Here is a 26,602-nt window from a genome sequence, read left to right as displayed (position 1 = left end):
GAGGCAGCAGATCAATGTTATGCTCTCACATTGATGTTTCTCTCTCCCCCCCCCCCATCTCTCTCTCTCAAAATCAATTATATATATAATTCTAGAATAGAAATGTAATGGGGAGATGATAATACAGTTTTTCTAGCAGATACCCTTCTTCCAGCTGATTTATGTTTCTCTCTCACCTCTCTCTCTCTCTCTCTCTCCCTCTCCCCCTCACCTCTTTCTCTCTCTTAGCATGTCCTCTGGTGAGGATAGAAAAAAAAAAAGATCATATTTGTTGATAATTTCTAAAAGTTAATGATCTAGCTCTTTCATAAGGAATGTGAAAATATGTACTTTATCCATTAAAAACTGAACATTTAAATCTGTGTTAATTAATACATGATTGTGCTTAAATACATTTCCTTTTTATATATTTCTCTCCACACTCTCTACTGCTTATATAAATGACTTCTAGTATCAATGTACATGTGAAAAATTCACATATACATGTTTAATAAGTAACACCTAAATATAAAATGAAAATCTAAATGATGAAAATCTAAATATAAATCTTCTTATTCTATTGATATACTATATAATAAAAACATTATGTCTTGAAAACAACTGCTACAAGGCAAGAGTTTATAACAGCAAAACAGGCTTACATTTTAAAACACAATTAATAAAGATATCCTTCAGGCAAATTCTGAATTTCAGAGTCAGGTAAGAGAAAGTATAACTGCTGATATAACAAAAACCAGTCTTTCTGGACAGTGAAATTACTTTTTTAAAAAGGTAAACAAACAATATCTATTATATAAATTCAACTTTGGGAAACAGTGCATTTAATCTTCAAACTTTTTATGAGATTCCTTTGAGAATGTTAAACATTAAAAAACCTAATAAATTATATATAAGAAAACATGTGCAACAATAAGTTAGATTCTCAAGTAGATTAGGATATAAGATAATAAATGTAATAATTACATTTACAATAGCTACTAAATTGTTAAGATTATTTGGTTGTTTATTTTACTAATAATCTGAAAGGCAAGGTGGTTCAGCTGGGATAAGAAGACCACCACAAGGAGGGACCATTCCTGTGGGGAGACCCAGGAAGATGTGAAGATGACATACTGAATGCCAGACATGCTAATCCAAAGGCACTCCAACCCCTGCACAGACACACCCAGCCTGCTCTCATTATCAGAAGTCGGTGCAGGGAATGGCACATCTGTAACCATGCAGAACCACAAACCTTGTGATCTTCATAAACAATCTCATACTAAATCCTGCTCGTAGGAGCTAAACCATGGTTTTCAGAATTGGGTCAGTGTTCTTAACTGTGAGAGTAGGTTGAGGAACTAAAGAAAAAGCCAACTGTTTTGGTAAGACCCTAAATCTAGAGAATAGTATCAGCAATTCTGTATGATAGTATATTTATTATGGTTAACAGTGGTGAAAATGTAACTAACAAGAGGAATGGCTCACTTTTATATTTCTGTAATACAATTAAAAAGAAAATGATTATAGTAGACAGCACTAAGCGTCATGGAAAATCATAGATTCCACAATAAATATGTCTAATTGCCAAATCAGTAAATAATTCACGGAATCTTACCCACAATAGAACACTTTTAACTGGATTCTTATGGTTTACCTGTTTTAATTCTGAAAGTATACCTTGTGGAGAAAAACATCATTGGGTAGGTCTAAAAAAATTTTAAGGGTTCATTCATGTCTCTATAGTTTTGTAATAATGTTCCAAAGCAGCTACCAGTACTTAGTGAGATAAATGCATGTGTGGGGCTTCATGTCAAGCAACAGTCTATCTGGCATCAGTAATCAAACAATTACGAAATGGAAAGTACATCTTGTACAAGCTGACAGATCCATTAAATCAGGAGAGCTATGGGCAGACATACTGACACTGCAAGAATTTCCAGAAAGCATTAATTTCAGCATTAATAAAATGACAGTAAATAGATGACAGCTGCCAGATGAACTAAGAAATAAGGTTGCTGGCCTTGTTAAGCTCACGTCTGATTTTCTCGGGCACAAACTGGTCGAGGTAGCGTCTGAAGTGAAGGGCATCGATGGCGACAATTTCAGTGCTGCGCCGCTGCCAGTCGTCCCTGGGCAGGACAGGAGAGAAAGATGAGGGACGGCGAAAGGCACTCACAAAATAAAACCCTCACAGGTTTCTGAGACACTGGCAGGGTTAAAATATTAAAAACAAACCCAGACCATAGATCTCAGAAAAACAGGAAGGCAGAAAACACTATTTTATTTTAGACTCCAAGGTACATACTGTGGACTGTCAGGCATTATATAGCAAATGAAAAATTATGGAGAGACAAAAAATATGACATATTGTAAACGGGTACATCATTTACAGTGAGTCTCAGAGGTTAAAGGATTTGGGGGAAAACAAAAAAACCTTAGGTCTTTGTTTTCCTCTAATATTAAAGATACGGCATTTGTATTTTGACAAGAATTCATTCCTTCTCTGTTTTGAAAGATCTACTCTAGGTCACTGGGTATGTAACATCACCGTACATCATCCAAGAAATAATCCCAAGAAGTCAAGTGTTACAAAATGTCTAACGATTCAGTACAACATTCTACCTACTGTGCTCAATTGCTGACTGTGGAAATATTTTTAAAAAGACAAAGACAGCAAAGCAGACAATAACACAAAGCAGTCAAAATAACATGTTGCCTGTGGAAATATGAAGGAAGGGGTGAGATAATTTTGAAAATGTAAAATTCCAAATATTTCATCTCATAAATTTGCACATATTGATATGCCAAGCAACTTTCCACTCTGAAGAACAACAATAAAAACTTTCATGTTAGTCTGTAAATAATTATCGTAAGTATCCACATAGATAACTACTGTAACCACATGGTTTAATCAAAACAAAGGGAGAGGCCAGGGCTGGCCTGAGATGACAAAGACTAAGTCTTCACTGCTGCAGGGATGGTAGCTGGTGATTTCTGCCACATGGCTTTTTTTTCTTAATTCTTTCTCCTTTTTCACCCAGTCCCACAATTCTCTTCTCTTCTGACAGCTGTCAGTTTGTTCTCTATCTATGATTCTGTTTCTATTTTGTTTGTCAGTTTATTTTGTTCATTAGATTCCACATGAGCGAGATACTTCTTTCTCTGACTGGCTTATTTCACTTAGCATAATACTCTCCAGGTCCATCTATGCTCTCACAAAGGGTAAGCTTTCCTTCTTTTTTAAGGCCTAGTAGTATCCCATTGTATAAATTTACCATAGCTTTTTTATCCACTCATCTACTGACACTTGCACTACTTCCATATCTTGGTACTTTAATGCTGCAACAAACGTAGGGTTGCATATATTCTTTTGAATGAGTGATGCAGGTTTCTTAGACTATATTCCCAGTAGAATCTCTGGGTCAAAAGGCAGTTCCATTTTTAATTTTTGGAGGAAACTCCATACTACTTTCCACAGTGGCTGCTCCAATTTGCATTCCCACCAATCCCTTTTCTCCACATCCTCGCCATCACTTGGTTGTTGATATACTGATGACAGCCATTCTGACAGCTGTGAGGTGATATCTCATTGTGGTTTTAATTTGCATTACTTTGTTTAGTGGTGTTGAGCATCTTTTCATATGTCTGTTGGCTATCTGTATGTCTTCTTTGGAGAAATGTCTATTCAGATCGTTCGCTCATTTTTTAATTGGGTTGTCTGGTGTTTGTTTTGGTGTTGGGTTGTATGAATTCTTTATAAATTTTGGATATTAACTATCAGATGTATCATTGGGGAATATGTTCTCCCATTCAGTGGGTTGTCTTTTCATTTTGTTGATGGTTTCCTTTGCTGTGCAAAACTTTTTAGTTTGATGTAGTCTCATTTGTTTATTTTTTCATTTGTTTCCCTTTCCCAAGGAGATATATTAGAAAAAATATTGCTATAAGAAATGTATAAGATTTTACTCCCTATGTTTTCTTCTAGGAGTTTATGATTTTCAGTCTAACATTTAAGTCTTTAATCCATTTTAGTTTATTCTCATGTATGATGTAAAAAGGTGGTCTAGGTTGATATTTTTACATGTATCTGTCCAATTTCCCCAACACCATTTTTGAATAGACTATCTTAATCTGATTGTATGCTTTTGCCTCCTGTGTCATAATTGTCCATAAAGTGGGCTTATTTCTGGCCTCTTTATTCTGTTCCATTGACCTATATGCCTGTTTTTACGCCAGTAACACACTGTTGTTGATTACTATAGCCTTGTAATATAGTTTGGTATCAGGTAGCCTGATATGTCCAATTTTGTTCTTGTCACAAGGTTGCTGTGGCTATTCGGGATCTTGTATGTTACCATATACATTTTTGGAATATTCTAGTTCTGTGAAATACGCTATTTCATAGAAATCTATGGATTGCTTTTGGTAGTACAGGCATTTTAATGATGTTAATTCTTCCTATCCAAATGAACATGGTATATGCTTCCACTTATATGTATCTTCATCAATATCTTTCATCAGTGTCTTATAATTTTCCGAGTACAGGTCTTTCACAGCATTGGTTAAACTTATTACTAGGTTTTTTTACTTTTCTTGATGCAATTGGGACTGTTTTCTTAGTTTCCAATTGTGATAGTTCATTATTGGTGTATAAAAATGCAATTGATTTCTGGATATTTATTTTGTATCCTGCTACTTTACTGAATTCATTTATCAGTTCTAGTAGTTTTTTGTGTGGAATCTTTAGGGTTCCCTATATACAGTATTATGTCATCTGTAAATAATGGCAATTTTACTTCTTCCTTTCCAATTTGAATGCCTTTTATTTCTTCTTCTTGTCTGATTGCTGCGGCTAGGACTTCCGTATTATCCTATATAAAAAAAGGATAATACGCAAATTGACCCTAACAGCAGAATGACCAGAACGTACGCTGTACCAGTCACTATGAGGCACACTGACCACCTCTTGGTCCCTTCTCCCGGCTGTCAGGCACCTATCACCTGATGGCGAATGGGGAACCCGGCGTGGGTGGCGGTGGGGGGTGGGGCCGGCTGCAGGCAGCTGGGTAAGATGACCCCGATCACAGGCCAGGCCTAGGGACCATACCCACGCACAAATTTTGTGCGCTGGGCCTCTAGTGTTGAATAAAAGTGGTAAAAGCAGACATCCTTTGTCATGTTCGTTATCCTAAGGGAAATGTTTGTAGTTTTTGCCCATTGAGTATGATGCTGGTTGTGGGTTTGTCATATATGGCCTTTATTATGTTCCCTCTATTCTGCCTTTGCTGAGAGTTTTTAACATAAATTGGTGCCAGATTTTATCAAATGCCTTTTCTGTATCTATTGGTATGATTATGTGGTTTTTATCCATTTTATGTATATGGTGTATCACATTTATTGATTTGTGACTATTGTACAACCTTGATCCCTGGAATAAATCCTACTTGATCATGCTGTATGATCTTTTTAATGTATTGCTGGATACGGTTTGCTAGTATTTTGTTGAAGATTTTACCAACTATGTTCACCAGGGATATTGGGCTATAATGTTCTTTCTTTGTGGCATCTTTATCTGGTTTTGCAATTAGGATAATGCTAGCATTGTAAAATGAGTTTGGGAGTCTTCCCTCATCTTCAATTTTTTAGAATAGTTTGAGACTAGGTTTTAATTCTTCTTTGAATGTGTGGTAAAATTCACCTGTGAAGCCATCTGGTCCAGTACTTCTGCTTGTTGGGAGTTTTTTTTATTACTGTTTCAATTTCACTAGTTGTAATCTGTCTATGTTCAGACCCTCTGATTCTTCCTGATTCAGTTTTGAAAGATTGTATGTTTCTAGGAATTTATCCATTTTGCCCAGATTGTCCAATTTGTTGGCATATGGTTGTTTATAGTATTTTCTTATAATTATTTCTATTTCTTTGGTGTCAGTTGTTACTTCTCTTTCACTTCTGATTTTACTTATTTTGATCCTCTCTCTTTTTTTCTTGGTAAGTCTGGTTAAAGGTTTGTCAATCTTGTTTATCTTTTCAAAAAACCAGGTGTTGGTTTCATTTATCTTTTGATTTTCATTTCAGACTCTCTTTTATTTTTACTCTGATCTTCATTATTTCCTTTCTTCTACTCACTTTGGGCTTTGTTTGCTGCTCTTTTTCTAGTTCTTCTAAGTGTAAAGTTAGAATGCTTATTTAGTGATTTTTCTTATTTCTTGAGGTAGGCCTGTAGTGCTATGAATTTCCCTCTTAGAACTGCTTTTACTGCGTCCCATAGATTTTGGGTTGTTGTGTTCTCATTTTTATTTGTTTCAAGGTCTCTTTTTTATTTCTTCCTTGATCTCACTGTTAACCCATTCATTGTTTAGTAACATGCTTGCTAGAGTCAATATCTTTGTGTGTTTTTCAGTTTTTATTTCTTTGGATTTATTTCTAGTTTCAAAACCATTCTGGTCAAAGAATATACTTGATATGATTTTAATTTTCTAAATGTATTAAGACTTATTTTGTGTCCTAACAAGTGGTCTATCCTAGAAATGTTCCATATGCACTCAAAAAGAATGTATATTCTGCAGCTTTGGAGTGAAATGCTCTGAAGTTATCAATTAAATCCTTGTGATCCAGTGTATCATTTCAGGCTACCATTTCCTTGTTGATTTTCTGTTGGGAAGATCTATCCATTGATGTCAATGGGGTGTTAAAATCCCTTGCTTTACAGACTCAGGTGCTCCTATGTTGGATGCATAAATGTTTACAAGGGTTATATCCTCTTGTTGGATTGCACCCTTTATTGTTATGTAGTGTCCTTCTTTGTCTCTTATTATGTACTTTGTTTTAAAGTTTATTTTGTCAGATATAAGTATTGCTACCCCTGTTTTTCTTTCCTTTCCATTTGCATGAAATATCTTCTTCCATCCTCTTACTTATAGTCTGTATGTATCTTTTGTTCTGAGGTGGGTCTCTTGTATACAGCATATATATGGTTCTTGTTTTCTTATCCATTCAGCTACCCTTTTGATTGGAGCATTTAAGCCCACATTGGCTCTTCTTCATTAGAACACACACACACACAAGCATCTAGGTTCCAGTTGCATAAAAATTCGCCTCTGTTAAACCAACTTACTGGAGAAGCAAGATCATGTAAAAATATATTTCAATAAAAAATAGAAGACAGCAGCAGCAAAGTTCACTGTAATTTCTGCTGTCAATTGTTTTGTAGCAGTAGGAAAATTGTCTGAACATAGATTCCTTCACCTACTTAGCCTCCCAGAAAAGTTAAGGATAACTACTTATGCTGTTTAAGGGTTTTAAGTTATAACTATAACCAATTCTAAATAAGTCTGGCCTTGGAAGTTAACCTCCATTGACTGCTTACAATTGGCAGCTAAGATGCAAAAACTGTAAAGAGCTCTGCCCTTCCTGTCCTTGATTTAGACTTTAGGCTTTCATTTCTTTTTGATATATGGTAATTATGTTTTAACTACTAATGAAGCTGTAATACTGAATTTTAGAAGAAAGTTACATTTCTGAAATAAGAATAGATGGTAGACAGAATATACTTGGCCACATTCTTTAGCTTCTGGCCATGCGATAATCAAGTCAGAAATGAACTCACCTTTCATTCCCATCTTCATGGCTCCGGGCCCAGCGGTAAGTTTCAGCATAGCCTGTGTATTCACTGTACTGTTCAGTACCTGAAAAAAAGAAGCTTCCAATACTATTTTTCAGAAATATTTTCTTAAAAGCTGCACCTTCTAAAAAAAAAAAAAAAAAAAAGCCAACAATAAAAAAAATCACTGGTCTTAATTATTTATTATTTTCGATGAAGAAATAATAGGATACCTCGAAAAGTCACTACAATGTTTATCATACAGTGACTAAATGTCTCAACCAACACAGTAAACAAAACATGTTTTCAAATTTATTTCCTTCTTTTAAGGGGAGTGCATAAAGACTGTATTTTATACAAGTCCACTGTTTTGAATGTCAGTAATCTGATGATAATATCTGCTTCATATTGTTGAGAAAAGAAAATTCCCTGCTAAAACAAATGTCATTACAATTAAATCTAGGCCCTAGCTGGTTTTGCTCTGTGGGTAGAGCATTGGCCTGTGGACTGAAGGGTCCCGGGTTCGATTTCTAGTCTGGGAACATGCCCGGTTGTGGGCTTGATCTCCAGTAGGGGGCGTGCAGGAGGCAGCTAATCAATGATTCTCTCTCATCTATTTCTATCTATTTCTCCCTCTCCCTTCCTATCTGAAATCAATAAAAATATATTAAAAAAATTAAATCTAGAATTTGCCTACCAACAGGCAAGGTACTTGAAAAAAGCCTTGTAAAACTAGGATATTATGGCATGAGAAGAAAGGGAAGAGAAAAAGTATAATTAATATTAATCTGATGAGGACATGCATCAAGCTTGCCACATAACACAGATTTCTAATTCATCGTACCTGAATATATCAGGAGAAATGGTGTCAAATTGTTCCACTATTTAACTAAATAAAATTATTCCAATTGTAATGGTCAACTCAATAATCACTTGACTTTTCAAGAATTAAAAAACAAAAACAAAAACAAAACAACAACAGTAATAATGAAAAGCTGAAAACCCTGGACAAGATAATACATTGGAATATAAAAAAGAAAAATAAAGAAGAAACAATTTCTGATCTTCAAAAGTCACTGTTACAATAATGAAAAGACAACCACATATACCTGATAAAGGACATGTATACACCAGTATGTATATATGTATATAGATAGCACTTTTAAAACTCAACAATAAAAAACTCAATTAAAACATGAACAAAAGATTTCATGTGCATAGCTGTATGCTAAAACTTACCTAATTTTACACTTCAAAATATATAGTTTAGTGTATGTCAATTATACCTCAATAAAGCAGTTTAAAAATGTAATCTAACTCCTTCACTAGACTGTCGGCTTCTTAAGGGTAGGGATTATAAATTATTAACATTTGTGTCTACATTAACATCTAGTAACACAAGAATATAGAAGCAGATGATTAAATACTTGCCATAGAAACATGATAATTAATGAGCAAAACAGGAAAAATCTGTATTAACTGAGGTTAAAATAATGAATCCAGAAATACTTAATTCACATTTACACATAACATGTGGCAGGCTAAAAAGAGTACCACACTGAGATTAGGAGATATGAGGAACCCAAAGTGAATCCTTGCCCTAACCGGTTTGGCTCAGTGGATAGAGCGTAAGCCTGCAGACTGAAAGGTCCCAGGTTCGATTCTGGTCAAGGGCATGTACCTTGGTTGCAGGCACATCCCCAGTAGGGGGTGTGCAGGAGGCAGCTGATTGATGTTTCTAACTCTCTATCCCTCTCCCTTACTCTGTAAAAAAATCAATAAAATATATTTTTAAAAAACAAACAAAAAAAAAGTGAATCCTTAAGTGATCAAATCTCATTAGACTTCATTTTGTCATCTAAAAATCAGACTTGTTAATAATTCTTATTTACCTAATAGAACTGCTTGGAAAACCAAATGAGTTTAAAATCCTTCAAAACCATAAAGGAGTTAGTACTGGTGTCTAGACTTAACTTTGTAAGTGGGTAGAGAAATCAAAGATACATGATTCCAGGGATGAGGGGTTTGAAAGCAACCTGGTCTACTGGCCCAGCTGGGGATAAAGACAGCAGAACAGTTGTGTTCTTGTCTATTTTCTGCCCTGCAATGGCCGTGCCTTATTTTTCAAACAAACAAGTCTATTCTGATCTCTTAACTATGAAAACAAATAATTGTTCTGTCTTTTGAAAAGTGGCTGAAAATTTTATATCAATTATATTTCTATTTCAAGTTAGATCGGTTTCAGTCTTCTTTCCTAAGACAAACAAGGATAGATTCATTTCCTTCAGTAACGGGAAGTTAAAAAATCACATGTAGATGCTTCTTCTCTAAACAAATGAAATTCTGGATTTTCTAAATAGACTCTTTCAAAATTATGTAAACTATTCTGAAAAATGAATACCTATAACTTGTTTTAGAGTCATATTTATTGATAAACTATGATGAAAATAAAAAGGTAAGCAGTGATAACAGCAAATAGGAGTCAGAAGACTAAATGAACTTTATGGCAAGCTCTCGCCACCCTCACTTAGGGAAATAGCTAGAAGGAACCCACTAAAATCTTTTCAAGAGTTCATGACAGCTTTACCAGTTTTCGGATTTAGCAGTAAGAAACATTCTTATTTTCTCTTGCTAGTAATTAAAGTTTGTGATGAACATAGAACAAATATTTGGAGATTAAAAATATTCTACTTAACAATGGGTGTGCCCTTAGAAAGAAAACTTATATGAAAGCCACTGACTCTACTTTTATTAATATCATTCATATAGAGGTAATTATGTGGCAGATAAAAACAATCTTGCCTTACATTCTCATGATTAGCAAGAATTAAGAAAAGCCAAAATCCAAATGAATTTGGATCTTTCCCAATGAACTGGTATCACTGAGTTAGCAATGAACTGTTTTGTAGCAATGGGCACCTCTAGTGCAGTTATTAAAAGCACCAGTACTAAAAGCAATGGTTTCCACTTTTGTTCTATCAGTTCTGCTGACACTCATAAAAAATATAAGGATCTGTGATGTCTGGAACAATTTGATTCATTCAAGTGCAGGTTTTATGTTATATGTACTACCATTCTGCTCGGTAAGTTTCACAGCTAGGCATTTTTATATGCTCACCACACAGAAACAAAACAATCTCCTAGAACTTTTTAGTATTGAAGCTATTAGCTGCTGGGTGTTTTAGAGGAACATGAGAGAGGGGGAAAGGGAAAAAAGAAAAGGAAAGATTGGAGTTTTAATTCTTTCCCTCTATCTACACTTACTGAAAGGTTTTAACTCATGCCTGCCCTACGGATCATAAAAAATAGAGGAATAACACTGTCTGGATAAAAGGATTTGGCTGTTTGCATGACCTGTTTCATATTCATTAAAAGTCTGATACCAACCAGATGCCCCACAATGAAGATAAATTTAATTTATTTCCAATTTTTCAAACTCTTCTACAGATTCAGGCAGCACAGTCACAGCCATTAGCTAGTCACAGCCACTGAACCTGGATGAATCATTGAAGGAATGGAATTGATCCGGCAGATAGATTGCAGTGCCCGGTTAAGAGTCTCCTAAGAAGGGAGATGGCAGAAATCCAACATCAAATAGATGATGAAATGGCCATTTCCATTAAGGGAACATCACATCACAGATATTAATTAGGAGGCTCTATAATAGAGTTAAAAGGATGTGGGGGGAAAATGCTGAGTTAAAAGTCACCCCGGATGTCCTTAGCCTGAAGCATAGATATGAAGGTGAGTCATGGATCTGCAATTTTCCATCTATTTTACAATGCCTGTAGATAAGTTAGAGACCGGACATAGTTTCAGAGTGATGGAGTTTTTCAGATTGGAGACAAACTATCTTTTTTTTTAATTGATTTGAGAGAGAGAGCAGAAAGGAGAAGGAGAGGGAGAGAATGAGAGTGACAGAGAGGGAGAAAGAGAGAAATACCGATGTGAGAGAGAAACATCTACCAGTTGCCTGCTGTCCGTGCCCATATGTGCCCTGGGCGTGTAACCTGCAACCAGGGTATGTGCACTGACCAGGAATCGAACCCACCACCTTCTCGTGTAGAGGATGATGCTCCAACCAATAGAGCCACACCAGCCAGGGGTGGGGACAAACTATCTTAAAAAAAAAGAAAGAAAAATTCTACTGTTTACCTTATACACGAAAATTACATCCTTTATTTACAGCAACATTAATATAGATTGCAAGAGACTTGCTTCTTTCCCAGTGTAAGAGAAATGAAGGAAATAAAACAAATTAGCTTTGAGCTTAAATGTCCAGTATTCTACCAACATTTTTTATTTCAAATATGTACAGCTGACCTTTGAATAATATGGGGATTAGAGATACCAACTCCCCCACATGGTTGTAACTCTTGACTCCCTAAAAACTTAACTACTAATAGCCTGTTGACTGGAAGCCTTGTCAATAACATAAACAGTTGGTTAACATATATTTTGTATGTTATATGTACTATATACTGTATTCTTACAATAATATAAGATAGAGAAAAAATGTTACTAAGAAAATACATTTACATGACTGTGCTATATTTATTGGTATCGTAAGTTTATAGTCTGTTTACAAAATGAATCATCTGTCAGCACCTACATCGCAATGTCTCGTATGATACAAGACACTGTATATATTATATGTATTACTAACACTAGGCATTAAAAATGAAAAGATGGAGACATGTAATACTTTCAACAATAAAGAATTATTATTTTTTAAAAATATATTTTATTGATTTTTTTACAGAGAGGAAGGGAGAGGGATAGAGAGTTAGAAACATTGATGAGAAAGAAACATCAATCAGCTGCCTCCTGCACACTTCCCTACTGGGGATGTGTCCGCAACCAAGGTACATGCCCTTGACCAGAATCGAACCTGGGACCTGAGTCCGCAGGCAGACGCTCCATCCACTGAGCCAAACCGGATAGGGCGACAATAAAGAATTATTAAAAAAGAAAAGATAACATGAAAAGATTCATGCATTAATAACAAAGAAGCAGCAAATATGATTGTTTTATGGTAGCCTTGTGCAACTGATACAATTGCTTCACAATAGTAAGGAGATATCCACAAAATTTTGATATATTTATGTTTTAAAATCCATGTATAAGTGGACCAGTGCAGTTGAAACCTGTATTGTTCAAGGATCAACTATAGATTCATCTAAAATATTGATGAAATATTGTTTTCTGAGTCTTCAGTTCAAATCTAGCTTATCTGCTTAAATGTCTTTTAAAGTATTAATTAATACTTCCAAATGCTGGAGACGATCACATTCCATACCTTCAGAGCTCTCTAAAACAGTGTAAGACCAATACTCAAAGTATTTATTAGTCCAGCAATGGATTTATGACAGTTTAAATTTTTGTTCTATAATTCCTTGTACTCTCTTCTCTCCTCATACCTTTCAACTACATTCTTTGTATCTGCATGTGTAATAAACAACATATAAATATAGCTAAATCAATGAGACAACACAGAATAAAAGGGTTTTATATCTTTCCATTTCATTACAGTTGGATCACAACCTCCATCCAAGAAGAAATTCCTTTGCTAAGGTTCAATTTTTAATTTCTTGCACACACTCAGACAATTAATAGTTGTTGTTTTTTTGCCTTACCACATCAAAAGAGCAGACTCACAATCCCTATATAATAAAAGCCTAATATGCAAATTGACCGACTAGCAGAATGACCGGTCACTATGATGTGCACTGACCACTAAGGGGCAGATGCTCAATGCAGGAGCTGCCGCCAGCCAACGCGGGTGCCAGAGGGGGACCCCTCATCGCCCCGCTGGTTGCTCCAGAGATTGGCCCTGATCGCTGGCCAGGCCTATTGAATTTCGTGCACTGGGCTCTAGTGATATTAAAAAATAGCATAGGAATTCTAAATGATGTGGGATAACTTGTTGAAAGCCTTTTTACAAACAAGTACTTGTGAAAGATAACATATCAGCAAAAATGATGGTGTAAAACTTCTGAAAATTCTCACCTCTGTAATTTTTACACTGGTAGAAATTGTGAGGATCAACAATTTCTGAACTGTGGGAGTTAAAGGCTAAAAGCAACCCAAGTAATGTTTACATCAAAAGAAAATTGGCTAAATCTTAGTAAAAAGAGTGGGTTTTGTGGTGTTTTTTTAACTTGCCCTCCCACTCTCCGAAGCTCTGTGGTAGCCTTAAAAGCCAACAGCCTGTAATCACAGTGAAAACCAGCAGCCTGGAAGCCATGAGAGGTGGTAGAAGAGGGCTGATGCTCCTTCAAAGCCCCATTCTCAGAGAATTGTCATCATATAACCTGTCTGGTGGTTCCCTGGAAGACCTCACTCACAAGACTATCTTTATCTGACCTGAATTAGAGCTTGCCCGGTAGAAAAAGCCTAATACAGACAGTCCTCGGGTTACATCGGATTCGACATAAGTTGTTTCATGGTTACGTCACCATCTCCCATTTATTTATATAAAAAAAAAGTTCTGTCATTTCGACGTCTGTACATGTGTTCTTTATGTTTTTTATCATTTATTTACCACAAGTAAAGATCAGGAATTGCTATCTTTCTTTTCAATTTTTTTTACTGTTTCACTACATTACTGCTGTGTATGTGCTCCATGTGAGTGACGTAGGTGCTTATGTAGGTGGGTTCCGACTTACGGTGAAAATCGCGTTATGCTGCACCGGATCTCCTATGTAACCCAAGGACCTACTATATCTAGGGATGTTTGTTGAAAACAATTATAAGTAATTGTTTAACACTGTGGTTCTCCCTGAGGCAGTAAATAATAGTTGGGGCAAACAATAGGCTAACTAAAAAGTTTCAAAGAAAAAGCTGAGGAATAAGTTAGATGTCCATTAGGGGCTTTGAAAAGTTCTAAGTATCCACAGGAATGTAAAAGGTTACACACATGGCCATGGCTATCCACATGCTCAAGAAAAGAATTGAGAAGGTCCTAGGATCTCTTCTCCGTCTGACATTGGGCTCTGTGCAAGCAGGAAGTGAAGTGTCAACTGCCTGGTGGAGTATTGGGTGAGACCCAACAGCAGAAAGAGCCCTTCGGCAAAGACTTACTTATTGGTTCTAGGCGCTTAAGGAAATCTCTGCCCAATCATTAGCTGACCACTAATCTAACTAAGCAGAGACTTCAGTGGCCACTTACAAAAAAGAATATAGACTTCATAAAATTAGTTTAAAAAAGTAAAAAAGCAAATAACACCAAAAAGCAACAAAAACACACTCTGATTTTAAGTTACCACATTATTTAAAATGTCTAATTTTCAACAAAAAATTGAGACATGCAAAAAATGAAAAAGTAGTTTTTTCCATACTCAGAAAAAAAAAGTAGACAATATAGTACCTGTCCCCAAAGAACCCTGATGTTGGACTTACTACAAAAAGGCATTAAATCAGCTATTTTAAATATGTTCAAAGAAATAAAAAAATTATGTCTACAGAACTAAATGAAAGTATGAGAATAATGCCTCACAAATACTCTCCACAAGAAGATAGAAATTAATATTTTTAAAGAATCAAATAGAAATTATGGAGTTGAAAAGTATAATAACTGAAATAAAAATTTCAAGAGCAGATTAGAGCAGGAAGAAGAAAGAATTAGCAGACTTTAGGTACCCAGTCTGAGGAATAGGAAAAATAAAGAATAAAGAAAAATGAACAGTGTTTTAGAGAGCAATGGGACACCATCAAATGAGCATAATGAGAGCCTGAGAGGGAGCAGAGAGAAAGAGGCAGAAAGAATATTTGAAGAAACAATGACCAAATATTTACCAAATTTATCTAAACATTCAACAAGCTCAGTGAACTCCAAAGTGGATAGTCAAATGGAACCATACCTAAAAACATCATAATCAAGCTATGGAAAGACAGAGACAAAGAGAGAATCTTGAAAGCAAAACAAAATTTAGATACTCTCCTGAAGGTTGCCTACAAATGTATCTGAGGGAAAGAGTGTGGTTTTAAGATGAGATTTCCAAGTCTTAGTTCTGTCATGTACCCCTTTGGAGATGAATCAGTTGAATATATATATTTTTTGTTTTCTTTTTAAATATTGTTTTTATTGATTTAGAGAGAAAGGGAGAAGAGAAACATCAATGATAAAGAAACATCGATCGGCTGCCTCCTGCACGTCCCCTACTGGGGATTGAGCCTGCAACCTGGGCATGTGCCCTGACCAGGAATCAAACCTGCGATCACTCAGTGCATGGTATAATGCTCAACCAACTGAGCAACACTGGCCAGGGAGTTGAGTATGGATTTGATATAACTCATAGGGGATGGTTTTTCTCCCTTTGTAACCTTTGGGGCTAACAATCAACCAAATTCTCCAACCCAGTTGAATGTTTGGTCTCTTACATTACTCTCAAAGCAGCAATAGATTAAAAAACGAAGTAACAAATTCTCTTTTGCAGGAAAAAAAAGTATCAATTGATTAGTGATTATGGCTTTTATGTGAGAACTAGTGGCCCAGTGCACGAAATTCGTGCACGGGGCGGGGGAGGGGGGAGGGCGTTCCTCAGCCCGGCCTGCACCCTCTCCAATCTGGGACCCCTCGAAGGATGTCCTACTGCCGGTTTACAGGGATCGGGCCTAAACCGGCAGTCGGACATCCCTCTCACAATCCGGACTGCTGGCTCCAGCCGCTCACCTGCCTGCCTGCCTGCCTGCCTGATTGCCCCTAACCACTCTGCCTGCCGGCCTGCTCGCCCCCAACTGCCCCCCTGCCGCCGGCCTGCTCGCCCCCAAATGCCCCCCCGCCAGCCTGATCACCCCCAACTGCCCCCCCCTGCTGGCCTGCTCACCCCCACCTCCCCTCCCCACTGGCCTGCTCACTCCAAACTGCCCCTCTCACTGTCCAGATCACCTCCAACTGACCCCCACTGACAGCCTGCTCACCCCCAACTGGCCCCCCTGCTGGTCTGCTTACCCCCAACGGCCCCTGCCATCCCATCCTGGCCTGATCACCCCCCCACGACCCAAGGTCCCAGCCCCTCCTTTTTTTCTTTCTTTTTTTTTTTTTTCCAGCACCTCCTTGAGCAGAGGCCAGGGCCGGCTGGAAGCAAATATCTAGGATTTATTTATCTTCTATAATTGAACTTTGTAGCCTTGAGCAGAGGCCAGGGCCGGCCAGGGTGGGCGGGAAGCTTGGCTTCCTCCATCACCGGGGGCAACCCAAGCCTCCTGCTTGCTCCAGCTCCCTGGCCTCTGCCATTTTTGTTGGGATTTATTTATCTTCTATAATCGAAACTTTGTAGCCTTGAGCGGAGGCCAGGGCCAGCCAGGGCAGGCAGGAAGCTTGGCTTCTTCCATTGCCAGGGCAACCCAAGCCTCCTGCTTGCTCCAGCTCCGTGGCCGGCTGCAATCTTTGTTGGGTTAATTTGCATACTCACTCCTGATTGGCTGGTGGGCATGGCTTGGCATGGTTAATTTGCATGTTTCTCTTTTATTAGTGTAGATGTTCTTTCAGGTACTTGAATAAAAGGCTTAACTTACCTAAGGTAACTGATTAAGATTTTCTCAAGAGCTATTACTTTTTGTACCTCACTCACAAGAAAATACTAAGACATAGTGATATTTCAATAAAAAAAGTAAATAAAGATAAAATTTTTAATCTCAATAATAGACCTAAAGTATAAATTTGACTGTATTTCCCTCTCTTTTTCATTATCTTAAATCAAAGCTAGATACTAAGATAGTAATACTTTTTCTCTTAGTATTAGAAATGAGGGTAACCATAGGTTCCTGATTTATTTCTCTTCTTTATAGCTCACTGGTATACTGACTCTCTCCAAACACTGTAACTGTGCTTTTTGCATTTATATATTGACATCATATTGAATTATAACAAATCACTTTGGAAATACAATGAAGAATAATAACAGAATACATGCTCAAAGTCCTATCATTTTCTTATTTTCAGAGCATTACATCATAAAAATTCAAACTGGAAGATAATTGAATAGTTTTTATCCTTATTCCTCAGATAATGATGCCACGGGAAAAAAAGGTGAGAATAAAATATCTTACTCAAGATTAGGCAAATAAAACTACAGTTGACTTTTGTAAACACAAGTTTGAACTGCCCGGTGCCACTTACTAGTATATGCGGATTTTTTTCAGTAAATACCTGTACTGTTTTTGATCCCCGTTTGGGATTCTGCAGATATAGAGGGCCGACTATATGCATTGATCTATACCATTTTTACAGGGGACTTGAGTATCCTCAGATTTTGATATGTGCAGGGGGACCTGGAACCAATATTGAGGGACAACTTAAATTTTGGGGAAATAAAAATTACATGTGAATTTTTGACTGCATGGAGTTGGGAGTGTGGGTTGGTATTCAAGGGCCAACTGTATAACAATTTCAAAACACCGAATATAAATTAATGAATAACAATATTGGGACTAATGCCCATGGCAGAAAAAAGCTTATCTGAGTGGCCTCTAGTTTTCATGATATATATTCATAGATTTCCCCAAACTAACCTGTGATGATAAGACATTCATTGTGATCCAGCACCTCAGTAAAAAGCCGTGAAACAATCAACTCAGGGTTGATTAAAAAGCGAATTTCTTCTTGCACAAGTCCTGCACTGGTTACACCACCTCCAACAAAACGGTTTGCAAAATCCACCTATTTGGAAAAATGTGGCATATTAAATGATGATCTAAAATACCTACATATATGATACACAAGTATACCACCTCTAATCTCTAATCTTGCTTTCCTTTCCTATATAAATCAACCCCAAGTTAGTAATCTTTTCAGGAAGAATAGGTTGTGATTGGCTGCACTCTTTCCATCTCACTGCAGTTAACATCTCTGCATATTTCTTTAGATCCAAAACCTTAGAAGGAACCTAGAAAATGGAGCTTTTATACAAAAGACTCAATCCTATCTAATAAAAAAGTAATATACAAATTGACCGTCACACCAAGACACAAGATGGCCGCCCCCATGTGGTCAAAGATGGCTGCCCCCATGTGGACACAAGATGGCTGCCACAAGATGGCCTGCAGGGGAGGGCAGTTGTGGGAAGTTAGGGGTGACCAGGCCAGCAAGGGAGGGCAGTTGGGGGGAACCAGGCCTGCAGGGGAGGGCAGTTGGGGGGGACCAGGCCTGCAGGGGAGGGCAGTTGGGGGGCACCAGGCCTGCAGGGGAGGGCAGTTGGGGGGGACCAGGCCTGCAGGGGAGGGCAGTTGGGGGGGACCAGGCCTGCAGGGGAGGGCAGTTGGGGGGAACCAGGCCTGCAGGGGAGGGCAGTTGGGGGGCAACAGGCCTGCAGGGGAGGGCAGTTGGGGGGGACCAGGCCTGCAGGGGAGGGCAGTTGTGGGCAATCAGGCAAGCAGGGAGGGCAGTTAGGGGTGACCAGGCCGGCAGAGGAGGGCAGTTGGGGGAGACCAGATCAGCAGGGGAGGGCAGTTGGGGGGGACCAGGCCTGCAGGGGAGGGCAGTTGTGGGCAATCAGGCAAGCAGGGAGGGCAGTTAGGGGTGACCAGGCCGGCAGAGGAGGGCAGTTGGGGGAGACCAGATCAGCAGGGGAGGGCAGTTGGGGGGGACCAGGCCTGCAGGGGAGGGCAGTTGGGGGGGGGACCCAGGCCAGCAGGGGAGGGCCGTTGTGGGGGGACCAGGCCAGCAGGGGAGGGCAGTTGGGAGCCAGCAGTCCTGGACTGTGAGAGGGATCCGACCGCCCGTTTAGGCCCGATCCCATTGGGCAGTCGGACATCCCTCAAGGGGTCCCAGATTGGAGAGGGTGCAGCCTGGGCTGAGAGACACACACCCCCCCATGCACGAATTTTGTGCACCGGGCCTCTAGTGTAATTATATGGACTTTTGTTTATAAACCTTTTGTGTTCCAAGGACCACAAATCAAGAAAGGTTTTATCTGGAAAGTTCTCAAGATCATTTCCCTACCATTCACTACTCAATTTCCATTTATGTATTTCATAGACTTTAATAATAACCATACCTTTCTTATGTAATATGGCAATCAAAAACTTGTTCTTAAAGAACTTTAAAGTTCAGTAATTGACCTTTTGGGGGGTAAGCTTTCCTTCTATGGAAGAATAAAGGGAAAGGAACATTGTTCTTCTAAATTCAGTTGCAAACTCCCAACTACAAGAACATTATAAACTATTTTTTAAAAATATACCTAAGGAAATAAATGAAGAACAAAACCTAGTTTAACAATAGAGATTCAACAAAATATTTCCAATTTAATTTAAAACTATACATAAGCTTTCTGTGGAATACTAAGATTGGATCCCCAAGCTCCTATTAATAATGATGATTATACAATCCTCAAGAGAAAGCAAACTCAACTTGCCATCATTATTTGTTTGTCTTAAACATTACTAAGCACTCCACATGTCACACAACGCTAGGAATTATGGGGAAATATGTAAGAAATGGTTTCCAACTTTGCCTTAGATTACTCTATTTGAGGAGTTATATTACACACTTATATACAACTGTGCACATACATAACCATACCCATACAAAAAAAACAAACAAACACCCAGAATTCAGTAAGTAGTGTTAAGAGAGGCTTATATACTGTGTAGGAAAACCACACCCCTGTATCTCCCCTTTAACTTCACACTGCTACCAAACTCACTACAATTCTGACACCAAATGTGTGGTATTCGACACATCAAGCAATTCTGCAACACCATCTAGGTGTCCTATAATTCAGTTCAGTTCTGACACTATCTGCCTGGTGTTAGCATCAGATTCCAAAAACTAAGGGTTCAGTCCCACAAAACTGCCCAACTTCAGATGCCAATTTTAAGTCCTAACTTCTAGTTGATAGGTTAATAGGGGTTTCCATGACCCCCTCCTAGGGTCTGATAATTTGCCAGAGCAGCTCACAGAACTCAAGGTAATGCTCACTTACATTTACTGGTTTATTACAAGGTTATAATAAAGGACACAGATGAACAGCAAGATGAAGAGATACACAGGGCAAGGTATTTAGGAAGGGGCACAGAATGTCCAGGGATGTCATTCTCCCCCCAAGTCACTCTCCTAGTACCTCCACATGTTCACCAACCTGGAAGTTCTCTGAATCCCAAACTTTTGGGATTTTTATGGAAGCTATAGCATGTAGGCGTGATTGACCGTGAACTCAGTCTCCAGTACCATTCCCTTTCCCAGAGGACGAGAGGTCAGGCAGATAATTGCAAACTTCTAAGCATGGCTTTGGCTTTCTGGTGACCAGCCCCCTCCCTGAAGCTATTCAGGAGCCCAGCAAGAATCACCTCATTAGAGCAAAAGACACTCATTCCTATCACCCAGAAAATTCCAAGGGATTTAGGAGCTCTGTGTCAGGAATCAAAATGAAAAACCAAATCCTATATAATAAAAGCATAGTATGCAAATTGTCCCCTCGACAAGGAGTTAGTCTGGGAGTTTGACCAGGGGGCGGGGCCAGCTGGGGGAAAGGAGGGATGCCCCGGCTGGCGGCAGTGGCAGGCAGCCAGGAAAAGGGAGGGAGGCCCTGGCAGCAGTAGGCGGCCAGGGGAAGGAAGGGAGTACCCAGGCAGCAGCTGGCAGTCGCTAGGAACCCTACCAGTGTACGAATTTTGTGCACTGGGCCTCTAGTATTAGAATAAAAGATGCTCCTTGTGCTCTCATCACTTACATAGCTACCCGGGTTTTCGGAGCTCTATGTCAAAAGTGGGCAGAGACCTATATATATATATTTTTTTTCCTATTATTTTTTCCTATTTTTTTCCTATTATATTTAATCTTTTAAATATAAGATTTCTTAAAATTTGTTTATGTTCTCTAAAGCAATTATGACATTAAATGATAATCTGAAACCTATTTTACAAAAGAGTAAAACAAGAATATGAATCTTATTTTGATATGGAAAAATATGAGAGAAGACAGAAATTAACAGAAGGCAAAGTATTATTTAAGTATAGAAGAACTTGGAAAACACTGAAAATTACAATTAGACAAGCTCTTGAAATGAGTTACCACAGAGAATCATATACATTTGGATTTAGTCAATGCTAAAAAACAGTTACTCTTTAGCTTTTATAGAAAAACTAGAGGCCCAATGCACAGATTCATGTACATTGAGATAAAATTAATTAGCGGGTGGCTGGTGGGACGGGACTGGGTGAGATGAGCCAGACACGCCCTGGAGCCAACCTCCCGCGTCCTCTCCCCAGCCAACCACACCTGGGGTGGCACGGTGGCTTGAAGGTCATCTGCAGAGTGAGTGGGGTCCCTCCAGCAGGTGGGGTCCCTTGGCCTGGACTGTGGGGATTGGGCCAGAACAAGCAGTCCGACATCCCCTGAGGGGTCCCAGAGTGCAAGAGGGCACTCTGCAAAGTTGCTGTTGCTCGGCAGCTCCTGCATTGAGTGTCTGTCCCTGGTGGTCAGTGCGCATCATAGCTACCAGTCTGAGTGTCTGCCCCATCTGGTGGTCACTGCACATCATACCGGTCGGACGGTCAAACAGTCAGACCAGCGGTCGCCAACCGGTGCTCCGTCGGAAAGGTTGGTGACTGCTGGGTCAGACGGTCGCTTAGGTTTTTATATATATATAGATAATTTTATTGTTTGTTTTTTTTTTTAATATATTTTATTGATTTTTTTTACAGAGAGGAAGGAAGAGGGATAGATAGTCAGAAACATCGATGAGAGAGAAACATCGATCAGCTGCCTCTTGCACACCTCCTACTGGGGATGTGCCCGCAACCAAGTTACATGCCCTTGACCGGAATCGAACCTGGGACCTTTTAGTCCGCAGGCTGACGCTCTATCCACTGAGCCAAACCGGTTTTGGCTATAGATAATTTTAGTTAAACTAGTCCATTGATTAGAATTAGTTACCTACTACATAATGAGGTCTTTATGCACTGGGTGATTTATGGCTTAAACTATTCAATTCAACAAACATTGATTAAATCTTGTGCTGGGAATCATGGGATGCAAAGATGAGTAAGACAGTTTCACAGTATTACAAACTAGCCAGGAGTTAGGCACATAAGCAGAATTATAGAATAATTATTAAAGAACTTATTAGCACTAAATTGATACTGCCTAAATAATCTATCTATATATATAAAACTAAGCAACCATTACAACTGAACAACCAAAACGACCAGTCACTATGATGTGTACTGACCACCAGGGGGCAGACACTCAATGCAGGCGCTGCCCCCTGGTGGTCAGTGCGCTCCCACAGCGGGAGTGCTGCTCAGCCAGAAGCTGGGCTCATGGCTGGTGAGTGCAGCTGCGGCGGTGGGAGCCTCTCCTCCCCATCTGCCTGCCGGTTTGGCACTGCTACATCCCTCGGGGGGATGTTGGACTGCTGGGTTTTGGCCCAATTGCAAGAGGGCACAGGCCAGGCTGAGAGACCCCACTGGTGCACGATCCCATGCACTGGACCTCTAGTACAATGAAATAAAATGAGAGCATGGGAAGGACGATAGAGAGCATTACAAGAGGATGTGTCATTCAACCTGGATTTTGCTGACTTTCAGGCTGAGGGACATAGGAGAAACCAAAAGTAAAGAGCTGTCTGAGGAGAATGGAAGAAGACTCCTCATGCCTGTTTGTAATATAGAGTATGGAGAGGGTTACCGTTGGTGATGAAGTAATCTGGGGTCCAGGAAATTTTTACTTTATTCTGAAGGTTCTAGGAATGATTCTAAAAAAGAAAAGTAACAACAAAGAACCTGGACTTTAGGAAGATAATTCAGGGTAGAGTTTAAAGAATAAACCAAAATAGTATAAAATTAAAACTGGAAGCTGATTAGGTGACTACTGGATAGTTTATACAGGCTATATTAGTTCCTCAAATAGGTCAGTGGGAAAGAAAGTGAAGGAAAGAGCGATGCAGCAAAGAAAAAAAATGGACAGCACTTAAAAATTGAGAGACTAAGTATAATGGTTATTATAAATAAAAATAAGAAACAATGTTTGAGATTAGCAAAACTTAATTTTTACTATTAATTTTTACTGGAACAAGGTAAATAATCAAAATAGAAAGGTAAGCTCTACCCAACTTATGTACTACTTGGTAATGATAAATGAAATACATCCCATGTACATGCTATAATAAAAGGCCATTTATTACTTGATAGTTATGCATACAAATAAATACACTACACTCAATATGCCTCTGAAAGCAGGAGGAGTCTTTTAGAAAATCTAAGTTTCTACTACATAAAAAGTTCCTAATAAAAGGCTACTACAGGTGAGAAACTGGTTCCAGTACATGAAAACAGCATGTGAGTGCTTCTTTATGTTTAGCCAGTCATTTTCCAACTCACTTTAAAGCTACTTGTTCAGATTACTCAGTTTCTGAATTATAACTTGATGAAAAGAGAGAAATGATAACACTCCTTAGAGGTTTCATTGTTGTTGCCATTCAGCATAATGTAATTCGTATGCTACACAAGAAGCTTTGTGGCACTGCAATACAATATTCTCTGACCTCCTGGGGATACATGGCACAAGGAGGGAGCACAGTTAATAGAAGCCTTTATGGTATTCTTTTAATCTACTGAGGTTTCATATTTCTTCTATAATACGTTCCAGGAAAGTGGGGAGAATCTCAACCTTGAATGTTGTTAAATAATTCCTTGTTGAATTGTACTGTAATGAAAGGTCAGCATTCCTGCAGTGCTAACTAGCAGTAGCTTTGTTGATTTTTGTGTGTATTAAGACTCCCTCAGTTAATACAAGACTTTAAAGTAGGAAAGAACGTCATCAAGATGAAAATGTGGGAAAAAGTGATATTCAATTGAAACAAATTTTAACCATATTTAAAAATTATTGTTTTAAATAGAAAGGTACTGATTAAATACAAATTTAAAACAAATTTTAAGTATAAGACAAATATTAATCCAGTTATCCTAAGCATTTTTATTATCTCAAACTAGAGGCCCAGTGCATGAATTCGTGTACAGGTGGTCCTTGGCCGATTGGGGCCAGCCGGCTAGGAGGAAGGACCACGGGAGGTTGGCCGGTGAAGGGAAGGGGGGACCGCAGGAGGTTGGCTGTGGGAGCACACTGACCACCAGGGGGCAGCTCCTGCATTGAGCATCTGCCCCCTGGTGGTCAGTGCATGTCATAGCGACCAGTCGATCAGTCGTTTAGGCTTTTATATATATAGATAATCACTGGGAGGAGGTGATTTAAAAGAAAACATGGGTTGCCTCTTTGAAGATTTCAATTACAAAAACATATCTAATTAAAGGCAATGCTAAAAAGAATCTGTATCATTAGGCACTTAGAGCCCAATGCAAATCAGTCCAGTCATTTTACATTGTTATTCAAACAAATCAGTCTATTCTCAGGCAGCTGCTTTATTTAGTTTTGCCCCAATATAGGGTGGGGCAAAAGTAGGTTTACAGTTGTGAGTACTAAAACAGAATTTATTCTTATATTATTATTTATTAACTAGAGGCCCGGTGCACAGGTTCGTGCACAGGTGGGGTCCCTTGGCGTGGCCTGTGGGGATTGGGCTGAAACGGGCAGTCCAACGCTGCCTGCTGCTCCTGCCTGCCATTCCCACTAATCCAGGCCCCGCTGCACCTGCCGTGGGCTTGCGCCCAGTTAGTCCCTTTTGGGAGAGGCTCATGCCACCACAGCACATGCTCACCAACCATGAGCCCTGCATCTGACCCCCCATCCATCAGTTGAGGGGCGCTCCTGCTATGGGAGCGCACTGACCACCAGGGGGCAGCTCCTGCGTTGAGCATCTGCCCTTTGGTGGTCAGTGCGCATCATAGTGACCAGTTGACCAGTCGTTCAGTCGCTTAGGCTTTTATGTATATAGATTATTGTATTATTTTCCATACAAACAACTGCAAACCTACTTTTGCCCCACTCTGTAGATGCATCAAATAAGGACTGAAGAAGAAAAATCAGCCATTCCCACTATGAGATGATATACAAGATTCTTTCAGAGAAAACTGATATTACAATGCTCTTATAAATGGGATAAGAACAGAAATCACTAACATTTTCTCTTATTAGTGATTGTAAGTAAAAATCACTTTAAAGCAAAGGAAAATAGGTATTCAGGTTAGGTTATATCAATTTAAAGCTAGATACATAGGGTGTTTTACTTGTTGACACCTTTTCCCAAAAATACTTTTTTTAAATAAAGGCAGTAACACAAATTAATAACAAAGATTGAGAGATGGACAAAATTACCTGCTCTACAACAGGGAAAAGACAGCAGCATCTACAACAGGGAAAAGTCAGCAAGCATAGTTGGTTCACGTGCCTAAAATGATTACATATGGGAGAAAGGACTTTCTTATCAATCAGTTTTAGACGTCTGTCTCCAAGACCTAAACAAGGTTGGTGGCAGAAAAACATCTCAAGCTGGTCATCATTTAGGGCAGAGCAAGACACTTTAAAGAAAAAGTACAAAACCATCCTGTGACAGCTTGTCAAGACCATACCCTGGGAACTTCATGCACTGTCAATCTACAATCTATGTCTGAACCAAGAGGTCTGATGTTGTCCAGATTTGGGGATTTACTGTCAAAGGCTTTTTAAAAAAGAGGCTCATGTAAGAAACAGAGAACGTACGCTGGCAAGTAACAATATTACCACAGCTGTCAAGATGATCTGTTTGGTGTTTTTCTCCATTCTGCTATCGTGCTTCTTTGCATTAAATTAGCGTAGAAGATAAATAAACAGCTTTCAAACTCTTTGGCTGTCAGAAGCTTGACAAAAGTCCCAAACACAAGCATGCTGCTGGGATTCACCCACCTGTAGCATGCCTTGACCATTTCCTTCTATGGTACCTTCATAAGTGACATGCAGTCGAGTCAGGGGTTTTTCACACCTACAATGAAAAATAATTCCCTTATTTATTTTTTTAATGATAGGTATTCACTACAGAAAAATTTTAAAATATAAATTATCTATTAAAAAATTTTAAAGCACTCCAAATCTCAAAAGCCAGAAACAGATGTCTACTGTTAACATTCTTGGTATAGAAACAAACA

At 38.7% G+C, this 26,602-nt stretch overlaps 1 protein-coding gene across 3 annotated transcripts in view; it reads right to left on the bottom strand.

The window, feature by feature from the left end:
• Window positions 1–26,602, bottom strand: part of PARG (poly(ADP-ribose) glycohydrolase) — a 204,568-nt gene that overhangs the window by 29,080 nt on the left and 148,886 nt on the right. For all 3 annotated transcript variants that reach the window (XM_080687384.1, XM_080687383.1, XM_080687382.1), the window contains 4 exons: window positions 26,364–26,439; window positions 18,098–18,245; window positions 7,589–7,667; window positions 2,003–2,111 (listed from right to left, as the gene is read on the bottom strand). In XM_080687384.1, the coding sequence (XP_080543510.1) occupies window positions 2,003–2,111; window positions 7,589–7,667; window positions 18,098–18,245; window positions 26,364–26,439 (412 nt within the window). The remainder of the gene's footprint in view (window positions 1–2,002; window positions 2,112–7,588; window positions 7,668–18,097; window positions 18,246–26,363; window positions 26,440–26,602) is intronic.

The sequence above is a fragment of the Plecotus auritus genome (genome assembly GCF_963455305.1).
Source record: "Plecotus auritus genome assembly, chromosome: 9".
Classification (NCBI taxonomy): domain Eukaryota; kingdom Metazoa; phylum Chordata; class Mammalia; order Chiroptera; family Vespertilionidae; genus Plecotus; species Plecotus auritus.
This window is presented reverse-complemented; position numbering and strand designations above follow the sequence as displayed.